Below are 22,388 nucleotides of genomic sequence, written 5' to 3'. Positions count from 1 at the left end.
GAAAGATTTGTACTTTTAGCTAGGGTTAGAACAGGGCAAGATTTCCATTAATTCTTTCCAACACATGCAGTAAGCAAATCCATTGGAGTCTAGCACAACAGTTGCTTTCAGCAGCACAGAACTTAAATGGGACCCAGAAAATTATCCCAGGGTTAGTAAATAAACCTTTTAAAGTAGTTTCAAGGCAAACAATCTCAACCAAGGGCAGGAGGCTCTTACCATCAAAACCATCTTCCTCCGTCCCTAATTCATCATCTGAGCAGATGTTCAGCACATTTACCAGCATCTCTGTCACTGAAATGGAAAACAAAATGTAAGATGTTGATGTCAGGCTTCCCTGGTCAGCCAGAGAGCAAACCCTAGCTGTAGTAATGTTAAAGAAAATTCAGTACACAAATGGCACTCGCTTCTTAAACATGGACCTTATTTTATGCATGCAGTAATATAAGCATGAACTGTCTTGTGTAGTTTTTAAAAGGGCAGTCTGTATAATTTTACATAGAAATTGTTCCAAATATATCAATCACTGCAACAAATGATTCTTTTTTTTTTTCTAAACAAGTGTTTACAATCTCTCTTTTTGCAACTGCCAAGTACCTAACTTTTGTTTTCTCCCTCTCTGCCAATTTTTGATTTTCAGTCACGTTAGAATTGACTGCTCTTCTCTTGCTGCTACATTGCAGTAGGATTTGAATTCCTTGCATAGCAAATGGAATATCAATCCAAATCAAAAAGTCACAGCAAGAAGGATGACCAGAAGCTTTCATTTCTACAGAAGTTTTAGACACTGTAGTTCTAGTTCAAAAAATATTAAAGGTTTTGAGATATCTATAAAGGGACAGCATGCCTAGAAATCTAGGACAAATAGCACTGATACAAATGTCATTATTGGTAAATTCAGAATATGTTCAGCTTGCTAACTTTGCAACTTGGGCATGCAAAGGTCAGAATCAGGCTACCCCTAACCCCAGTCCATTTGGAAATGGCAAGAGTGTGACACTAACCAGAGAGCACACAGAGTGAGAACAGCAGGGGAAAAAAAAACTCACAACCAAATAAATGGAATTCAGAGATCAAAAGCCAAAGTTATGAGGTAAAATGTGAAATCATTAGCAGATTGATAACAACTGCACCACATCTAAATGTAGTAAGCACCATTAAAACTGTTACCTGGCATGTGTAGACTTGCACTAGCTACACAGGCTCAAAAGTGTTTGTTAAAATTCTCTTCTGTGACACCTATGATGTTTGAAACATTAGAAGGGCAGGGCAAATCCATATTTTCCTAAATTAGTGCAAGATTTAACATTTTCCTTTGACAGTATTAGTGGAAAGACTTTCGACACTAAAATTGACCAGTGTTACTAACTAATTTCTACCTTGGCTGGCCTTTGAGGAATAAAAAAAAAAATCTATAAAAGAAAAATAAAATGCTGTGTTGAATGTTGACTCTTACAGCCAGTGAGTTTTGTTTTGCAAAAAAGGGGAGAACACTAATTTTACCTCCTCTTTCTCTTCTTGGGGCTTCAGAGTTTCCAAGCAAGTGGTAAGAAAGTCCACTAAGACAGGATAAAAAGTAAAAAAAAGACCAAGGAGGAGTGTTCATGGCCTTGGGATCTTGCTGAGTCTTGACTATCCGTTCTGCAGCCTCACCTGAGGAGGTTGCCTATGGGAAATGACCTTACAGAGCACCTTACAGAACCGCATTATGTCTGGAGAAGAGGCTTGTCCTATGAACAGGGCCTGACTGAATTTATGGCCAAGCGAAATGAAAGCGTTTTATCTGCCTCACAAGTCTGAAACATGCATCAGCATGGATTATGTAATGTCTCCATTAGTGGAAACAGCTGTCTCTTCTCTGTTAATCCCCGCTTTATTGTCTATCTGTTCTGTTCACAGAGGCCTCAGGCACGTCACCAGCAGCTTTCCTGGTACAAAAGAGTAGCTGCAAACAAAGCTGGTCATGACTGCAGGTAAGAGCCATAGCTGGCTGTACTTCCAGTTGCTTATTAAGAGAGAACTGTTTTTCCAAGCAGCTTTTATGAGTTTATTATAGTTCTCTGGCAGTAATTGCTGTTGCAGCAACGTACTAAAATGGATGGATCAAAGCAAGTCTCATCTCAGGCCCCGAATAAAATGACTCGGGGTTTAAGCAGTTTGCACTATGTATTCATTTAATATGTTAGACTAAAGTCTTTTTCATGCCTTTTATGTGCTTGCCATTCATAGCATGAAGTTGTCTTCAGGCAAGATCAGGAGCATCATGTTTCAATAAAACATCAACTATGTTTTAGGGCGAGTCTTCTGAGGCACCATGCACTCTGGGTGGAGACAGGGCTGAGAAGCAGATTTTCCTTCCAGACATCCCTCTGCTCTCAAGGAACAGTAAACCAGAGCGGGTCTTAGCATCACCAGCTCCGTATTTACTGATGAAAAAGCAACCCATCATCATCTTATCAAGACAGGTCAGCGAGCTAAGGCTGTAACCATGATGTAGTGAAGTCTGATGTGCTGTCCCTCAAGCAGTGAACAACATCCATGGGAATTCCCCAAAGCTTATAGTAAGTAACAAGCAGTAAGAATTTTATTCAGTGAATTCACCTCTGGCCTGCAATGCCATAAAAATCTATTTCCACTGCAGAAACAATATCATAGCCTGGAAAAAGTGGAAATCAAAAACATGACAAGTGTGATTAACCATTGGTAATTGCTTGTCCCTATGGCCTGTTTCTTCCAATTTGTCCTCAAAAGCAAATGATCTGTCTTCAAATTATTCTTGTCAGTTCAAATACACTGGGCCACATGCACAGTGACTTGCAAACCATTCTGCAGCTTCTGTGAACACGGCAAATTTACCTACCTTTCTCACCCACAAATGGCAAGGACCAGGTAAACACATCCATGAAATTTGGAAGCCAGTACGGGTGCGGGGAGCAGTTGAACTGTCTGATATTCATAACGTTGTTTTCGTATTTCAATACTGCAGCTAAAATGGGGAAAAGAAACAAAAGAGATGTCAGCAACATGTACGACTCACTACCAGACCAGTAGCACTGGTAGTGTTCACAGCCTTCTGGCTGCAAGATGGGCTTTCAACCACTTGACCCAGCAGCAGCACTTGACCACTAGTTACGACAGGATACAGCCTCAAAGAAGTCACAAGTCATTTTCCAAGCTGAAAGCGGTGTTGTCAGCTTTCCCTTGTACTAATTTGCATTGTTAAGTGAATTAATAACTCTTTGAACAGACGCGAACAGCGGCTCTAGGATCTGCCACCACGAGGGAATCAGGCAGACTTCCATTCCACACTTATCTGAGCTCCTCACAACCACACTGGAGATGATAAATGAAAATGTTTATCATTCAGATTTTGAATGCTGCTCTTTCAGAGAACGTTTTCCACGTATTTCATTCATGGTTAACGTACAACACATGATACTTTCTTCTCACATTATTCAAGCTCTATGCACATCAGACTGTGTCCCCTATTGTACAAACACATAATAATATGAATTTTAAATGCTACAAGACAAATCCTTGTCTTTTCAACAGAAAAAGGAAAAAAAAAAAGACTACACCCATTAACGGGCAGAAATATAGGTATTTATGACATAGCTACAGATGAGCTTTTTAAAGCACCTTGTCAAGTTCAGTGCTTACTCGTGATAATGGACTTCAGGTTCATACCTGAAACAGGACCTGATTGACCTGAAGTTGCCTATCCAATACTCAGAACAAAGTAAAAACAAAGTGTCACAAAGGACATGAGTAAAAAAACAGCTAATTGTTTCCAGAAGAGACCACGCGGTACCCAGTGAACAATCAGCCCAGCGCAGCTGAAAGTCTGATGCAGGAGGAAAGGCACGAACAGTGCTTGGGTATTATTAATATGGCCAAGAGTGCAAGCAGGAGAGAGAGAGGAAACATCAATTTGGCTAGAAAGAGGTAAAGTAATAACAATGAAAAAGCAACACACGACATAAAACAAAGTCTACAATAAACCTAGATAACTGCCCTTATCAAAGCTCGTTTTCTGAAGCATAAAGTTTGCCCAACATTATGCTAATACCATGTTCCACAGCATTTCTAGACTTCTGTGCACTTTGAAATTATTATTATTATTTTTTAATAGCTGTAATTATCAGATTGCTGTAGATGACTACCATTTCAGGTCATTTATTGAGACCACCTGGAAGAACACAGAATGGGGATGGGTGCAACAGGTGTTTGGATCACAGGTCTGTTTGTTGGCTTTACAAGAATATATTGAGGGAGAGCTTTCAATAATATGGGGCTTCAATAAAAGTCACCGAGTGCTAGATTTCTGTTGTTTGCTTTATGGGCTATCTGCCCCCACTTGGGAAAGAGTAAAGCAGTAAATCTTATCCTTTCCTTCTCCACTCCTTCAAAATTTATATTTTTTTTGTCTTCTCACAAAAACCTTGATAATCTTCTTGTAAAATCTTAATAATGCGGTTGAAGACTCAACCCGGTAACGGCATCTCTAACATAATTAGCGTATAATTTAATTTACAGATTGTGCTTTTTAAAAGTCAGTAGTTTCTAGAATTATGCACATGCACAGAATAAATGTTCTGTATGGATGTGAACAGAGCCATTTATGAACAGAAGAGAAAATATTTCTTCGCTCATGGAGAGAAAGGTAATTTTGAGACGACCATCTAAAACCAAAAGGGACTCGTAACTATCTCCAACACAAATAAAAGTTCCTAAATAATATAGGTACAGGACTGCAGACAAGATTTTTGATCAACATGGGACTAAGTCAATACATCTGAAGGTTACATCCACTGTAAAAGGTGCTAGTGCCTTACATTTTTATTACTGGAAAAAAAGAAGTGGGTTTTCAGTTTAAAAGACGGCTCAATGGACTTAAAATCAAGTTTGCTGGTCAACCCACTACTAGAATCTACATATAGCTGTGAACATAACATAATTCCCATTCAGGTGCTTACCCTCACATAAAAATTACTTCACTGTGTTCTGCTGTTAATGACCTGATCACGTCACGATTCTAGTTCTGTAGCTGTAGACAAGCTGTCATCAAATACTGGTTATGCTGAAGACAACTTGCTGCATGTGTTGGACAACACATATGTAACTTTATGTAAATAGGCTTTGATTTGCCTTTTGAAGCTCTGAATTAAGCCATCCAAATGTAAACTAGGAACCTGTGACCCTGGGAACGATCCTCCTCGGCTTTTGTCAAAGAAAAATGACTCAAAGAAGGAGCACGCATGACAACACCATCATAAACGAAACAGCAAGGATTAAAAATATGTCAGAAACATACCACATCAAAGATACAGATTAGAAGATACAGCATGCCTTGTTTTCCCCTTTCCACCTGCCTTTGCACTTGTGCCTCACCTAGGAGGAACGCGGTTAACAACCAGTACGGGCAATGAAGTTGTATGACTGCAATGTGCCAAACACTATAGGAGATGCCATGTATCACAGCACTGACTGAAGGGGGTGAACAATGAATTTAATTATTCATCTCTTTCCATTGACTAAAGAGTGTTTCAATTGGACAATAAGCTTTTTTTTTTTTTTTTTTTGTACTGCACTACATTGTCGGTTAGTACAAAAATTCAATAGCTTGCTAAAGGTCTTCCATTTTGTGGCTGATTTGCTAACATTTACATGAACTTTTGCCAAACACCCTTCATTTAAATAAACCACATTTGACTCTTGCCCATTCAATCTCTTTTGGCAGCCACTCTGCTTTTCAGTAAAAATGGTTTAATACTGGTATTAGCAAAAATGAGAGAACTAGTATCGATGCTCTTAATATTTCCATCATTTTTTGGCTGAAATTACCTAGGGCAGATCAAAAATCATTCTCCTTCCATTACAGTGACACAATTGCATAATAAAAATAAATAGCTTGTGGCTTTATAGCAAAAATGAATCAAAACCACACAAAAAGGACTATTTAATGGATGTGAAGATTCATTTAGGAATAAAACTTCAACTTCATCATCTTAGTGAGTAGGTAGAGGTTTTTTTTCCTTTCCACTATTTCTTCAATTTATCATCAAGTTTATTTCTAAATTATGTGAAAGTTGAATAATTCAATTTTATAAGATTTTTTTGTTTGTTTTAATTAACTAGCCTCTAAAAAGGACCGATCTGTAAACAGAACAGTTGACAAAAATCAGATTAAATGGTTTTAGGGCTTTTATTTGGTTGGTTGGTTTATTTTGAAGGAAGATAATTTATTCTGAGATTACTATCAAAAAAAAAATAATCTTCACACCATTTTATTAATTTATCTGCCTGTATGTCTTACTAAAGCAAGTTCCAACAACAGTATTTCAGAAACTTTTCCCCTCTGCAAATGACCTGTACAGGTCCTCCAACGACTTCAAGAGCCACTTGAAGGAAAATAACACTGTACAATAGAGCAGTGTAATAACAAAGAAGGACATCTTCTAAAATTACTCTACTCTTAAGAGAATACAATAAGGTAGGTTAGATACCAGTGTCACAAATGCTTTTATGAATTTGTAATTTTAAATCTTTATACGTATAATGTAGACAAAAAATTTTTTATTAAGTAACTAGCATGATGCTTTGTAGTCAGAAGAAGCAAGTGTTAGCTTGGGCAAGAAAAAAATCCTTCTCTCATATAGCAGCAGTTTCTCCGAGGTTTTCTGACCCCTTGCTTTCTTCTAGTCATAGCTCTGTTCTTTCTCTGTTGGCTCAGAAAAGGTTTGGGTGTTTCACCTCTTCTTCATTCTGAAGTCCACATTAATCCGATGCCTAAGTAGCTACCGGAGACCTCAAAGGCCCTGAAGGAGGAGGAATTGCTTGAGGATTTTATGACTACGGGCCACACGGTTGCTTGTTGAGGAGATAAAAAAGTGGAATGGGTTCCTTTGATTATGAAACTGGTAACTGAGGAAAACCCAACTCGCTCAAACATTAATTTCCAAGTTTAGTTGCTCGTTATCCAGTCCCTAAACTTCTCTTTCTAAAGCTGTACTCAGATGCTAGCAGACTAAGCCACCAGTAAGTTTTATAGTCTATAATCACAAACCAGAGCAAGAACCTTATTTTATTATTCCTAAACAGCCACACACATTTTAATGTAATTTTGGTACTTGCTCTTGTAAATGAGTTTTAGAAGCCAATGTTTTGTAAAGTGAAGATGTGCAGATATCCCAAATGACATTATACCTCTTTTCCAATGCTTGTAAACTGAGATATCGGATGCTGAAATCACATTAGAATGAAATGAAACACTAATGCAGCAGACAGGGGGCATTCGTACTGTTTAGCTTTAAGCATTTTACCTTGGTACCTATGGCTGGACATACAGGTGGTGAAAAATAGGCAGGTGAGAAGCCTCCTTCCTTCAGCTAGGAACAGAGACAGCTCTTCTAACCTTCTCAGGGTCAAATATAAGCACCTGGTGCCACCTGAGATCCCCTGGGGGATCTCCTTGGCCTCCTTCTGTTAAACATGAGCCTAGATCACTCATCTCATGTCAGACCTGTCAGAACTGAGTGGATGTCAGATCCTTCTGGCATCTCAAATGGCACTTTAAAAGCCTGTATGTTGGGAGCTGAGTTAAGGCCTTAGGCAAAGTTAACAACATTAAACGGTATGACCTGTAGTTCAGAATCACTCAAATACATTACACAACCTGCTGCAAGTACTGCTGCATAATTGTTCAGTAATTGAAAAAATGTCCGTCAGAAGAAAACAGTTGAGCACGGCAGAAATATTAGCCTAGGATGAAGTATGTGTTTTTAGGTAAACAACCTCAAAGTGATTTTCACAAACGAGTTAACTAATTTCCCCATCGTTTTTTCAGAGCACCCATCCTGCGTTTAGGAAATAAAAGCAGTGAAAGGTCTCGACTTCTTTGCGTTTAGTGAAGAACTGCAATTTCTGATTCAGTGCCAAGTTAACTCCGGCACTAGCTGCGCTCTCTCCTCCAGCAGAGTTGCCAAGTAACCACCGTGCTTTCTGCCCGAGACAGGTCGGGGAGAAGGGCTAGCAAAATGCTTAACGGAGTTTAAACATTGTCAAAGGCAAAAAAAAGAAAAGCCTTACAATGCCAAGGTAATGATGTAAATAACACAACACCGAAGCAGGGCTAATTGCAGTTGGGAAATCTTCCCTTACAGAAATCAGAAGGCTTTTATTTTACACGTACAATTGTGTCTTCAAAAGAAACAGTGCCACAGCATTCAAGATTTTTATCAATTGCCCACAAAAAAAAATATTACTTGTAACAAACATCTCTGCGTTGGCAATGAGATGGCCAAGATAGCCCAGCAGGTTCCTTTAAAAGGTTTTGTTTCCACGAGGAGGCCTCGTCACAAAAGCAGTGATAAAGCATTCAAGAAAACTGACAGGGCCAACAGAAGGTTGCACAGCTTTTCGTTCTCCTCAAGTGCTGTTATTTCTCAAAGATCACCCTTGCCTTCCAGGTACATCGCTCTGCCTTCTTCCAATACGAAAATAACTTTCCCATCAGATTCGTTTGCATCAGGTATATTTCTTAACGTATATCCACAGTATCCCACATGCTGATACTTTACACGTGCTTCACTGATATGTTACTTATCGGATTTGTTAACAAGCACACCAATGTACATCTGCTCTTGATTTTTGTAGTCTTCCAAACCCCCCTCTCCCTTGCATATTTCCTTTGTTTCTTTCCATCATCTGCATCCTTTCAGCAGCAGCACATGTACTTTGAAGAATGTTGGAAGAGACACCGCGTTGTTTTTTTTTCAATAGCTTTGGATTCTCTGGTGGTTATCTCGTCGCTGTGAAACCTAATCGTTTAAAAATGTTCAAGAGATAATAGCCTGTGTCTTTAGACAGCTAGTTAAAATTGTTCACTCAGCCAAAAAGCATGCACATACATGCATGACACTGACATGACAGCCAGACACTGCAATATTAAGTACTGGCAATAATTTACAAATAAATTGCCTGACTCTCGAGATCCTCTCTAAAATCTTTTTGTTGTTGTTGTGGCACAAAGAGCATTACAGCAAGCCCTAATTAAGGCAGTAAGAGACACTAAAAACTGAAACGTGGGGATGAATGTTTAAAAATTGTACAAGGCCAACACAATGCAGTACGTTCTGGCAACCTCTTGCTTTGTTGCTATGCAGAATTCCTCCTGATGATGGGCACCCTAAAATCTAGAGGTAAATCTGTACTTATGCAGCTTTCTCGGAGTTTCTTGACCAGTACAGCCTTAATCTGAGGCCTCAGAGTCACCAGTAACTATCACAAAATCAACTACCACAATCAGCAGGAAGATTTTTGATCCTCTCCAACAGCAGCAGTCTTAGAAGATAATCAATGTATCCGTATTTCTTGTAAAAAGATTTAATAATTATCTTAAAGTATCTTTTCCTTTGTGACTTCTAATAATATAATGCACAGAGGTTTGAGAAAGCTATGAAACAATGAACAGAAGCTCAGAAGTTGCCAAAAACGTATGTATACATTCCTCACCTTTGCCAAATGTTCTTCATTATAATGAATATGGAAGGCATTAATAATAATAATGAAGAAGGATAGTGTAGGAAAGAGGAGATGCACTAGACTCCACATATCTAGGTCGTTTCTGAGTCTTTGAACACTCTGAAAGCATCTGTCTCCATTAACTACAACAGGAACCCCTGACAGTAGCCTCCCAATTGAAAAAACTAATGCACGGATGTGGGTGGGCTGGGGTTGTGGCAGGACCAGCAGCCACGTGACAGATGAATTACTGCTCACGCAGCCTTCAAGACGCCGTGGCCAGTAACCAAAGGGATACAGAAAACTCCCTTCAGTGCCAGAATCCAGGCGGTCCCAGCCAAATGCATATGCAAAGGGTCCATAACAGTGTTATTAACAGCAGATATGCTGAACGTGGCCTTCTTTGGGTACCTTATCTCCAGCTACTCCTGCTGAATCTCCTCTTGCTCTAGTAATGTTCCCTATCTACTACTCTCTGAGTGATTATCTGAAGCCAGTGATAGCTCTCCAGTGAGGATTGAATAAACTCTTAAAGCTGGCAGCCAAGCTCAGCCCTTGAAGTGCTCCTAAGACACACAGAAAAGTATATGTGCTTTAATGGGTATCAACCTAGGATAGCAAATGAGCATTCTTAGCCCCTTGCAGCTTTTAATTTCATTTCATTTTTGAAGCAACACCATATTTAAAAATGACCCTGGAACACATCATTCGTATCAGTGGGAGATGGAGCCTCTCATGAATTTATGTAGGGTTATTTTATCAGCTAAAGTGACAACCAGAAGCGTACTAAGAATGTATTCTAGAAATGACAGGCACTTACCAGTAGGACAGTAACTACCTTTCCAAAAACTGTCAGTAACTGAAAATCCAATGATTTGGTTTAAAAATCAATCAGGTTCTGCACCGATGCACAATGAGTCAGCTACAGCAATTGTTCTGTAACACCTCTGCACGGACAAGCCTGCCTGCACTTACTGAAACCAGTCTGTCTGTCAGAAGCTGTGTTCTTTGCTAGTTCATTTGCTGCAAATCAAGGAAGTCAACAAGTGGCCGTTTTTTGTTTTGGTTCGGTTTTAGCTGATTTAGGGTGGCAGAGTTTTTCTTTCTTGAACGGGGAAGCGAGCACCCAAACGCTACCCAGATGAAGATGCATGAGTAAGATGCAGCATGAAAAAATATGCATGATGTACTTTATAAGCCAAGAGACAGTGCAATCAGTCTCATGAAATAACACATCTAAGACTTCTAATGAGAGAAAAGGAGGCAGTTAAACCGAACAGAAACGCATTAGAAATCCAGTAAAGGTCAGCCTCTACATTTACAACAAGTGATACATTAAAGTGGCACAGCAGCACTGCTCTCACACTGCTGCAATCTTGCCTGAGCTCACTCAGACCAGATATGCCCAGAAGTGCATCCAAACTTCACCTATGACCACAGACAGTCATTGCCTCTCAGGAGCTGGCCATGAGCCTTTTACCAGGAAAGAGTTTTCACCAGTTTTAAAGCCTGCCCGCCACAGCAGAGAACCTGCGACAAGTGAAATGACTGCTCTGAAGCAGAGAGAACAGAGAGGCAGCTCTTTTTGCCACCCAAACTCTGTGGTTTAAAATTCAAAATTTTGAATATTATAAATCATTACTTTATAATTAACATTTGCTGACATGACAAAATCTCATGTTGTTCACCCGTTGCCTTCACGTGCATAGGACTGCCCTCACGTATTATGAAACAAGAGGCAAATGCTTTATGTCAGATTACTTCTACAGACCTGTCATCGGTCTGTGCTCTACCCAAAGCAGCCAACTCAGAAAGTAAACACACTTTCCACCAAGAACAATGATGCTGCCAAGAAAGTTAATGCATTCCTTGTCTCATTCTGCTCTTCTTGTGTTGCTAACAAGTCCCTATACTATTTACTTTTACAAAAATAGCTACTGAAAGCTCTACTTGGATGGTGTTTTTTGTCTTTTTTTTTTTTTTCCCATTATTTTTACCGCAAGTTAACATACATTTTGAGAACTAAGCGTACAAAACCCATTACCTAACAGTGAACTATCTGAACTGTTTTCTCCCCATGCACACAGTTCATGGAATAACACCTTTTAGGTTAAAAGTTTTATAATACAGAATGGTGCCTGAGAAAGCTTTCTTTTGGAAGAAAAAAAAAAAACAAAACAAAAAAACATAAAACTTACTCCCTTTGCAGGCAAGTATCCAAATTAAAAATGTCTCTGTTCAAGAAAGATTGATCTCTCTGCAATTAAAGTGCTTTCAATAATACCACTGGGAAAAAATATTTTCCTTTTCTCACAAACACAATAACGTTACCTTTACTAGGAATAGGAGAAAGGAGATATTATTGCTCATTTCAAGATATAGGAGGGCAGATTTATTAGAAAGCTTTATTTTTAGAAACACTTCTTTTTTTCCAGTTCGTTAGAGAAGACTTTGAGAGACGCTGCAAGCATTTGTATTTAATGGAGTCTTTATAGAGTGACCAGTGACTGCTAATTCATGCAACAACTTATTTTTGGCTAATGGTATTTTATTTCCTACATAATATTTTTTAAATGATTAATAAACAAAACACAGGCATTCCACTCCTTATCCACTGATGCTCTGTCAATGTTTGTTAGCTGGGTAGAGGGTCTGTGTGTACAAACCCCTTTAAATTTTAAGGGGAGGAGCAAGGGGACAAACAATTATAAGGAGCACTGGTCTCCAAACACCTCAACCACAGCATTTCATAATATACTTCTCTTAGTTAATAGAGCTGTTCTTAGTTTTGTTTCCTGTATAACGTTTACTTAATGACTTGTAGTCAAAATACAGAAATATCCTAAGGCATATTCGAATCTACAGTATATTCAGAGGCGTACATCTGCCTGTAATAAATTTAATTAGATTTGCATTATGTAATAAATTGAATGGGCATGAGCTAATAAATAGAGGAAATAAATGGATGTGAACTAATAAAGAGAGAAAGAAGAGAAAAAGAAAAACAATGTAAGAAATGTGAGTAAAGTACAGTCTACTGTATATTAACAGAAATTAAAGCTTACCTTTGTTATTGTATACATCTAGATAGTTTGGTGCTGAAAAAATTGTGATTAGTGAAGGGAAGCCTGTTGTTTGGCTTTTCCTGTACATACGATACCTAAAGGAAAGAGAAGGTATAAAACTAGTAAATTACTGCACTGGGTTTTACAAATGCCAAGACAGAAAGCATGCATATGTGCTTTTTAAAATCGCAAGAAAAGAGATTCTTCCTGCAGATTTATTCATTATTTCCACTTGGAGTGGCGAGGGAACCACACCATACTCAAAAGTACACCTCTGTCTGCAATTTAGCATGGCAGAGGTTGTTTTTTTGTTATGGGTTTGCTCAGTGCTCATCTCCGGAGTCAGGCGGCCTGCACACGTGCACACCCTGGGATGCTCCCAGCACTTTGCCTTCCACAGGACTGAGAGTAAAGGCTCGCACCAGCACGTGCCTCGGAGGTGAATGATGTACTGAAGGGAAGGGCATGTCCTCCCGTGACCTCCCAGCTGCTTGCCCTTCTGCAAGTGGAAGCGAAGGCAAGGCCAGGGTAGAAAGCATGAGAAAGGAAGGGGAAACAAAGGGTCTGATCTTTTCGGTGCTATGTCTAATCTAATTTGGTCTATTCGCCACCTTATTAATGCCTGCATATTTTCATTACTTAACCTTGCTGCCTTTTGTAAAATAAAAGGCTTACTGGTCCAACAGAGCAGCATACAATCGGTCAAGCATTAAAGCTGCAAGCAACTGGAAGCAAAGCAACCAAGAAGTACTTTTGTCTTACTCAGAGACAAGTAACACTAAATACTCCTTTTTACTCCTCAGCGACAAGAAACTGAAGAGTCTGGCAACTGTCCACAATAGTTGCACTGAAACCACTGTACAGCCTCCGTGCAATCCCTTCTACAAAATTTTATTTTTCACCATTTATTGGAAAGCAATACAATAAAGATGAAATTTCATTACCCTTGGGTATTTCATGCCAGTTATTTTTGGCAGAGTAATAGATTGCTTTTAATTGCATTGAGGTTTTTAAGTATGTGATAATTCAAGCATTCAGAACAGCTTTTCATATGCGCAGTGAGTATCGACCTCATTCCTATAATCTTGTTACTTTATCTTTCATTACTCTTCTGATTGGGTAAGGTTTTTACCTCCAAATAATCACAATAAACACATTAATAATTTATGCAAGATATGCAAAACTATTTATTCAGGTACCAATCCTTCATTATAATCTCACAGGTTTGGTACATTTCCCCAAAGAGTTTTTTTCTTTTTATTTATTTATTTATTTATTTATTTTTAAGTGGCAGAAAAAAATGTTGTCTTTACACTGGCAATAGTTTCATGACCAAACTATCAACAACACCCAGTACCTGACCTGGGTTGTTTTTGCACACAGTATCTTTAATAAGACTCCTTAAATTCATTACTGATGCTCCTGCACAAAAATAATTTGTGGCCATTTTGAGTTCCCTTAGGTTATTTTCTTGCTAAAATGTAAAGCCAGCAGGCCCAGAAGTTTCGTTCATGTACGTATTGAGAGAAAACAGTTCTGGCCATCAGAAGCCAAATCTCTTCCTAGGCATTGGGGCAATTTGTGCGTCAGAAGTCTCAGCCACACTTGCAAAATTTCTTTTGCTGAGCTGAATTAGTTTTCCCTCCAACACTTGGCAACCAAATCACTTTGGGCCACTGCATGCCACTTAAAATCGCTAAGGCTAAGTGGGATATATGAGGATTCATTAAGTCCTGTAACTCAGCAGCAATCACGTAGAAGACTGCGCATTCTAATGCCAGTGTATGCTTTTGTATCTTTAATGAAAAGCAAGAGCTGTTGCAAATTAAAATTAAGTTTCCCAGTTCACTCTCACTCAGTTACTCTTTCTTTCCTTGCCATGTCTGACAACAACGAGCCATTATTCATTATTAGTGCCCCTCTCCCTCTCCACACACACTTACCCAGCATCCTGGGCTTCATGAGCTCGAAGTATAGATAACAAGTTATTGTGCTGGAGGAATTCACATACAGCAGGGTAACTGTTGGGAGAAAATAACAGCACCTGTTATGGCATTATCAGAAGCACCACATTTAGCTCTAGCTTTCAGAAAATGTTTCATCCAAAATGCATCATTCATGAAATCAGCCCCTGCTCTGCTGGCAGATTTCTGTAGAGACAACACTAGAAGCAGTACTTTTTTTCCCCCACCCCATAATTGCATGGAGAGGAATGCTGTAAAGTTGCAATTCATTACAGTAATCACCTTGTAGCTTGTGGGAAATTTCTTCCACTGTGCTTCACGATTCAATGAGCTCAGAAAAAGAAAAAAAAAAAGCAATACAACGGTTGCTTGCAACAAACAACCTTGCACACACTAACTGCAGCACACACAGGCTGCTTACGGACACCAGATAATGTGGTATGTGAGAAGAGTAGGAGAAAGAAAGGAGAAAGGCAGAACTGCTTCCAAATTCCAGATTTGTGATCTTCTGAACATCATCTCCCTGGTAAACAAGGATCATCTTTCCCCTTAGCAACTTCAAATGTAAATTGCATGACTGCTGAAAACCCCCAAAGCCTGCCCATCAAATACATCCTCCCAAGGCCTGTTCTCCTGCATGAATGTAAACAAAACCATTAGATGAAACTGGTACAAATTCCTCTGTCATGATAATTTTCACTGCACATGAACAGTGTTGCTTTCAAAGAAAAATTAGGAGCCTTTTGTCACCACCTCTGCACCACAAAACCCATTCGTACCATTAAAGACACTGACCACGAATGAAAAGCACGTGCAACAAAAACACAAAACAACCTGTATGCAGTTTTGACAGCACAAGTGCCAAATATGATTATTTTAGATATTTATTTAAAATTATACCTAAATAAACGTTACAGTACTTGAAATCACTCCATATTGCTGCTTTCTAAAATAAGTTGTTTCCTTCTGTAACGACTGTTTTCTTCTTGCTTTTAAATCACTGATGATTTTCCATGTTCAAGGACAACCAGCACGATGGCCATCTATCACCTCAAGCCAGGAAGCAAAACATCTCTTCTCCTATCAGCAGTAATTTAATGTAGAACTGTCCTGGCTTCCCCTGTCAGAAGCCAACTACAGCAAGAACAAAACAGGACTAAAAACATGCTTGTAAAAAAGTAGAAGTAGCAATGGAATAAATAAATAAATAAAAAATGCTTCACAGATCTGACAAATCCTTATCAGGCCTCTCAAAGGCATCTAGGATGGGAATGACTTTATCCAGATGACATCTACAGGCTCTTCTCTTTTTTCCCCCCTTCAGGTCAATTCCATGCACTTTGTTTTGCTTTATGAAGATTTATTTGTCACCCTTGAAACCCAGCAATCATTAAGTTAAAACGCTACATCTTTCACGATCGTTCATCCTGGCAGGGAAGCGGGCACCCCACGAGGTAGCAGACAGCCTCAGTCCAAATCCCAGCACCTGCTGACCCCACGTCTGAAAGCCACTTGTGAATTTTGCCTTCCTCGTTGGCAAAGATCCAGCACGGTACTGGCCCCGTGCTCACAGGAGCTTAAAGAAGTCGCGTTTAAAACATTAATCCTGGGGAGACGGCAAGTGTTACCACCTCCTGTCACTTGCTTTGTTTGATTAATGCTCACATAAAGACAAAACTCCGTAATAACCAGGTAAGAGCGCTAGTGTGCTGTGTCGCTCTGCCCTCAGCAGTGCTTCTCAGCACCAGCAGATGAGCCATTTGTGGAATCAAGGCCAGAGATTCCTCCAGCTTGCCATTAGCAGGCAGCAGATATATCCACGAGGCATATTTTCCTGGAATGGAAGCCCAGGACATGGCACACAGATGTTACAATTCCCTCATCTCACTGCTGGACAAGCTGGAGAGCAAAAATCAAACCTGCTGCAAAAAAAAAAAAAAAAAAAAAAAAAGCTGGCAACAAATGATGTAAACTTCACAAAACAGCTCTGAAATTTCACCTGACGGCTGAAGAAAAAGCAGAACAGGCCCTGCATTAACATCCATTCACCATGTTATTTTCCAGTATTGATTCAACATCTCCTGTAGTTCAAATAATAGGAGAGGCGGAAAGGTTTAACAGAGGAAATACAAGGTGTCGGGGAAGACACCAAGGCATCTCCGTGATCACTTCTGTGCTGGCTCTGCAGCACAATGGGCTCACGGCATGCCTGTAAGTAACACAAACCAACCTGCAGAGTCTCTGGATCTCTACGAGTAACTCACACGCAGGTATCACGTTATGGGGCTGTACGTAGCATCAAAGGGACTGCTACGAGCAAACTATTTTGCAGTACCTTAAGGGCAAGATGCAGTCATACAGCAGCAGCACGGTTAAGCAAAATACCTAAGTAAAAGCTGTTGTTAAATATACTATGTTTAAAAAAAATAAATCTCAACCAAACATGATAAAAAAGACCTGCTGTCCCTGCCACGATTTCATGGGCCACCTTCAGAGCCTGCTTACAACCACTTAACAGCTCCATCCGTTTCTCGCTACATGCATGAAAGAGATGAAAATTCATGAGGAAAAAAAAAATAAGCATAATCTAATGCCTCATCTTTCTTCGGTTTATCCAAGGGAAAAGCTACTGTTCACTTCCAACCTTCCTGCACATTTTGAAGCTGAAATGTTCTCTGCAGCTAGAGCCTACAAACCCACTCAAAGGTTACATTGCTGGTTCCAGATGTGGCCCACCTCCTGTATATTCTCAGACACAGGTATGGTATATGGAATTGTCTAAAAAAGATTGGAAGGTATAAAATAACTTAAAACTCCCAGATTAGATAGGGAACCGCAGTGATCTCAAACGCTGACAGGCTGCCATTCAAACCCCTGGCAAATGAGATCTCATTTGCATACATTTCTCTTCATAATTAATTGTGACTAAATGTAGACTTATGGTACATTTTGTTTAGAAATTTTTACATTAACTTCTGAAAACTGGGGTCTATAATGAAAAATCTGATAGACAGTTGATTATGTTCATTATCAGTGCAGCTGCTCAAAATGTCTAGACTTTTTTTTTCCTATGGTATTCTTTTCATCCAGTGTTAAGTACTGCTTTTAAAGAAGATATAATGAAATGGTAAAAAAAAATGCTTCTAAATAGGTTCTTCTTTTCATTTCAAAGTAGAAAAGTTCTTAAAAAAATATCTTTAATTATCTTATTCTTTATACAGCCATGGAAAATAGACTTCTATTAGCAGGATTTGGCTCTTTTTCAGATTCCATAGGGTCCACTACCTAGAAGGACAGAGAGGCCAAATAATGCTCCATGCACATAGAGGAAAATTGGGCTGCCTTTTTTTCCTGCGAGTGAAGCATGATAATACTCCTGTTACCAAACCTCAACCCCACGAGCAGCCTATCTGAATATTTTCGTTAAAAAAATGCAAAGCAACTCTCAGACTTTTCTTTTTTTTTTAGCTGCTTGCTGAAGTGAGGGCTGGGGAGAAGCAAAGTTTTCAGCTGCATGCAGCTGTTACAAACGCTTCACCAGTTTGACAAATACTTTGTAAATATGAGTTTGCCCCTGCCTAAATGTGATTTCGTGTTAAATATCCTTCAACACAAAATATAGAAAAAATTTACAGTAATCCAGAGAAGCAAATTCAGAGATATAAAATATGAAATCCTGAAGTTCTGGGACTTGGGAGGACCGGATCTCACAGCCTTCAGACAAACAGCAGCAAGCCCTGGAAACTGCCAAACAACCAAAGATTATGGCAAATGTTAACAGAAACAAGCTTCTACAGAAGAGAATTGCCACCTGGATTCTTGAATTATTTTTTTTTCTAATTAAAATTGCTGGATTTTCAAATCTTTCTTATCAAAACGGTCCTCCTGTAAGCAAATCCCCAACTTTTCTTCATGATATTGCTACCCTTTCCAGAAAGCCTCTCCTCCTTGCCCTGCTTTGCAGAGCCCAGGCTGTAATTCAGCTGAGCCAGAAATAAAACAGTTGGCCAAGAGAGAAAACAAACAAACAGACCCCCCCCCCCACGCAACAGGCTTTTCCAGAACAACCTACTGCTCTGCCTGCGCTTCATGTGTCATGCTGAATCACAGAAGAGCAGTGACTCACAGAGAAAACAAAATACCCCGGTGCTAAACCAGAGATGTTATTCTCCATGGACTGCGTGTTATTCCCTCCTTCTGCACCCCTTCTTCATTAAAATTTCTCCTGCATATTTTGGCAGGCTGGAAAGCAGCCCTGTGGAGAAGGACTTGGAAGTCCTGGTGCTCAACAGGTTAACCGTGAGCCAGCAATGGGACCCTGTGGCCCAGAAGGCCAGCAGGATCCTGCCCCACTTCTCAGCCCTGGAGAGGCCACGTCTGGAGTGCTGTGTCCAGCACTGGGCTCCCCAGTACAAAAGAGACCTGGAGCTCCTGGAGAGAGTCCAGCAGAAGGCTACAGAGATGGTTAGGGGGCTGGAGCATGTCTCTTATGAGGACAGGCTGAGGGAGCTGAGCTTGTTTAGGCTGGAGAAGAGAAGGCTGAGAGGGGATCTTATCCCTGTGTATAAATATCCAAAGGGAGGGTGTCAAGAGGACGAAGACAGACTATTTTCAGTGGTGCCCAGCACCAGAACAAGAAGCAATGGGTGCAAACTGCAACTCAGGAAGTTCCACTTGAATATGAGGGTGCACTTCTTTACTGTGAGGGTGCCAGAGCACTGGAACAGGTTGCCCCAAGAGGCTGTGGAGCCTCCTTCTCTGGAGGTATTCAGAACCCACCTGGATCCGATCCTGTGCAATGTGCTCTAGGTGACCCTGCTTGACAGGGGGGTTGGACCAGATGATCTCCAGACGTCCCTTCCAACCTTAACCATCCTGTGATTCTATATTGTTATTTGAGCAAAGTTTATTTTGCGTCCAAAAATGTTCCTACACTTTAAGGTAACAGGCACAGGCACCCTGGGAGCATGGTTCTCCTTCATTCTGCATCAACACCATATCCTGAAGGCACTAACTCTTCAGGAAGCCTTTCAAAGCTACAAAAACACCAACAGTACATAAGAATAACAGCTTCCATCTCAGCCTCTTTTAGATCTCCCCAAATTACAGCGAATGATCCTATGCTACAAGAGCCCAGTGATCTCCACCTCCCGCATGGCCTGGCAGGTCAGTTCCTAGCAGGCACAATTTAAAGGTTTCAGCCAAGCACAACTAGAGCCCTCAGCTAGATCTAGGATCAAAGGAAATGTGAAGATAGAGCTAAGCAACCTATCTGACACGGACAGGACAGAAAATGAGTCATACATTCGATAACGACGCTTTAAATATATTTTGAAATGTTTGTAACATAAAACAAACAAAAGAGGGTATCTACACACGCCGGTTTTCTAGAAGGTAGGAGGAAATGACAAAGATCTACTAAGACAGTTGGCTTTCTTCCCCCCACGTTCGCCCCCAGATGACTTTTTGGAAGCTGTAGAAGCCAACATAGCAGGACAACAGCAGAATGTTCTGGCAACCTCTCTGCTCTTCACCAACCTGCCTTTAACCCTGCTACGTGCACCTGGCTAAATGCAACTTGGACAGGTGACTGGTGTCATAGTAGTAACTTCAGAGCTTCATAATATATGTTAGCACATTCACAAATTGCTCTTTTGATTAAATATTTAAAAAAATAATCATTTTTGTTCATATCCTTCACCATACCAATAATAAGGAGATGTAAACATTTCCTTAAAAAGAAGGCATTCAAATTTAGCCCAACAGCTTCATAAGATTAGATGCAGGTATAAAAAAGGTTTTAATCAAAACAGATTGACCTTGCACTTCAGTTGTCAAAGACCAAAGTCAAAAGCAAATGCTTTTGCTACTCCATGGTCCTAGGAAGCTTCTATTACAGCTCTTTCTGCCTGTTTTCTCCTGCCCTTCATCGTGCTGTCTGCACTGAGAAATGGACTAGGGAGCTGCACTGGATTAGAACACATAAATACATATTTTTTTTCCCTGCAAAGTCATTCTTTTCAAGACTGGATGTGTTCCCAGATCTGATGGAGTACATGAGCAATCCTACTAATACAGCTGATTGCATAATATGAAGGCAGCATAAGACTTCTGGCCTTGGAGATGGCAGAATGAAAAGGTGGGCAAAATAATCTGTTCAAAATGTTGCTACAGCTCAGAAACATTCACGTAACTATGCCTTACACCCTAAGGTGAAAGGTGCTACAGTCTTCAAAAGCTTTTTAGCACGCATTTGTCTAGTGCTTGCATACTCACAAACTTAAAATATGTGTAAAGTAAGCCACTGAAATGATGTGCTGGCAGGGCTAGAATAATAATTCTTCATTAATAATTCTTAATTAATAATTATTAATAATAATTCTAGCCTACAGCATCTGTAAGGCTAAGTCAGTCCACTTTTGCCCAAGGCTAATGAAGCAAATGAAGAACTTTCAGGAGTCTGCAATGCTAGCCACTCTTTGCTACCAGTAAACATCTCTGCCTTCATTTTTTTATTGCTTTTTAAAAACATGACAACGTAATCAACAGCCAAACACCTTTATATATCTCAGCATTCCCTAAGAGCTAATATGAAGCTCACTAACAAGATCCATGAACCTAGAGTGCAATACCCGCAGAAAATTTCCAAGTAGTTGCTCTAGTTCTAAGTCCATCCGTTGGCTTGGGCTGGGCTCATGCCACTCTTGTGCTCTTGTTAACAGTTATTAATTAACCAAGTCTCATACACATAATGAATCCCAGAAAGCAAGTGTTAAGCTTGTGCATGTGCTTTCTCCTGATAGGAAGCCCTTTCCATAGGACAAGACACAGTTAATTACCTCCGTGGCGTAACCAAACTCCTGAAATTCTTCACCAGAGCTTTGACACAAAGGAAATTAAACAAGCTGGGCTCGGATCCAATTGCAATTTTCACGGTTAGGACTACATATGCTCATAGTAACTTTGTCTAAATGCGATGAAAGAATATTTTAATTCTTCATCCATCCCATAAATCTCCTGGGAACGATGACATTCATGAACCTAGTATGGTTTGGACAGGAGAGTTTTCCCTCCTGCCTTCACAATTGCCTAAACCCACTTACTGGCTTTCTCTCCTTCAGTTTGTATTATTTTTCTGAGGGGAAAAAAAGTCTGACTGACTTCTTCAAGCTTTCTGTTCAGTGGAAGAAGCCATTCTCAACATAAGTAGCAGTAGACCTTGTCACCTTAGATGCATTTCTCACAGAAATGCTCGAGTTACTGTAACCCTTCTCCATGAAATCAGTGCAATGGGTCATTGGCAAGATCAGTGCAACCAGCCAAGCACAAATAAATATACATTAAATAAATACAAAGCAAAACTACATACTCTGTTAAACAAAGAGGAAACACCTTTACTGGCAAGCGGCTGAAAAATCTGTTTAAAAGAAAAAAAAGACAAAACAAAAACAATACACTAAAGGAAAAATTACTTCCTTTGTTTGTGACATTTCCTGAATACAAAGTAATTTTCTATGGGTTAGGATGGAAGAAAAGTTCTGCTTTAATAATTAAAAACTAATTTACACAACTAGCACTCCATTAATTATCTTTTGCTTCTTCAAGAAATTGCATCAACTAACATGACCAAAACTGTAAAGGTCACATGAGCTTTTATTTCAGAAAAGGGAAATGAAATCTCATCACTGTCGTTCTTTGTTTACTTTAAGGTACAAAGAAATTAAATACATTTCCAAAAATTACTTTTTTCTCCAGCATTGTGTTACTGCTATTTCCCAGGATGCACAGATTTTGGCAATCTACAGTGTGAATTGTTGCTGGATACAAAAGACATTTA

General features: G+C 39.7%; 1 protein-coding gene across 8 annotated transcripts in view; it reads right to left on the bottom strand.

Annotated features, from left to right (window-relative positions):
• Nucleotides 1-22,388, bottom strand: part of PPP3CA (protein phosphatase 3 catalytic subunit alpha) — a 190,696-nt gene that overhangs the window by 20,446 nt on the left and 147,862 nt on the right. For all 8 annotated transcript variants that reach the window (XM_072036986.1, XM_027457169.3, XM_072036980.1 and 5 more), the window contains 4 exons: nt 14,531-14,608; nt 12,588-12,682; nt 2,861-2,986; nt 220-294 (listed from right to left, as the gene is read on the bottom strand). In XM_072036986.1, the coding sequence (XP_071893087.1) occupies nt 220-294; nt 2,861-2,986; nt 12,588-12,682; nt 14,531-14,608 (374 nt within the window). The remainder of the gene's footprint in view (nt 1-219; nt 295-2,860; nt 2,987-12,587; nt 12,683-14,530; nt 14,609-22,388) is intronic.

This window comes from Anas platyrhynchos, chromosome 4 (genome assembly GCF_047663525.1).
Source record: "Anas platyrhynchos isolate ZD024472 breed Pekin duck chromosome 4, IASCAAS_PekinDuck_T2T, whole genome shotgun sequence".
Classification (NCBI taxonomy): domain Eukaryota; kingdom Metazoa; phylum Chordata; class Aves; order Anseriformes; family Anatidae; genus Anas; species Anas platyrhynchos.
This window is presented reverse-complemented; position numbering and strand designations above follow the sequence as displayed.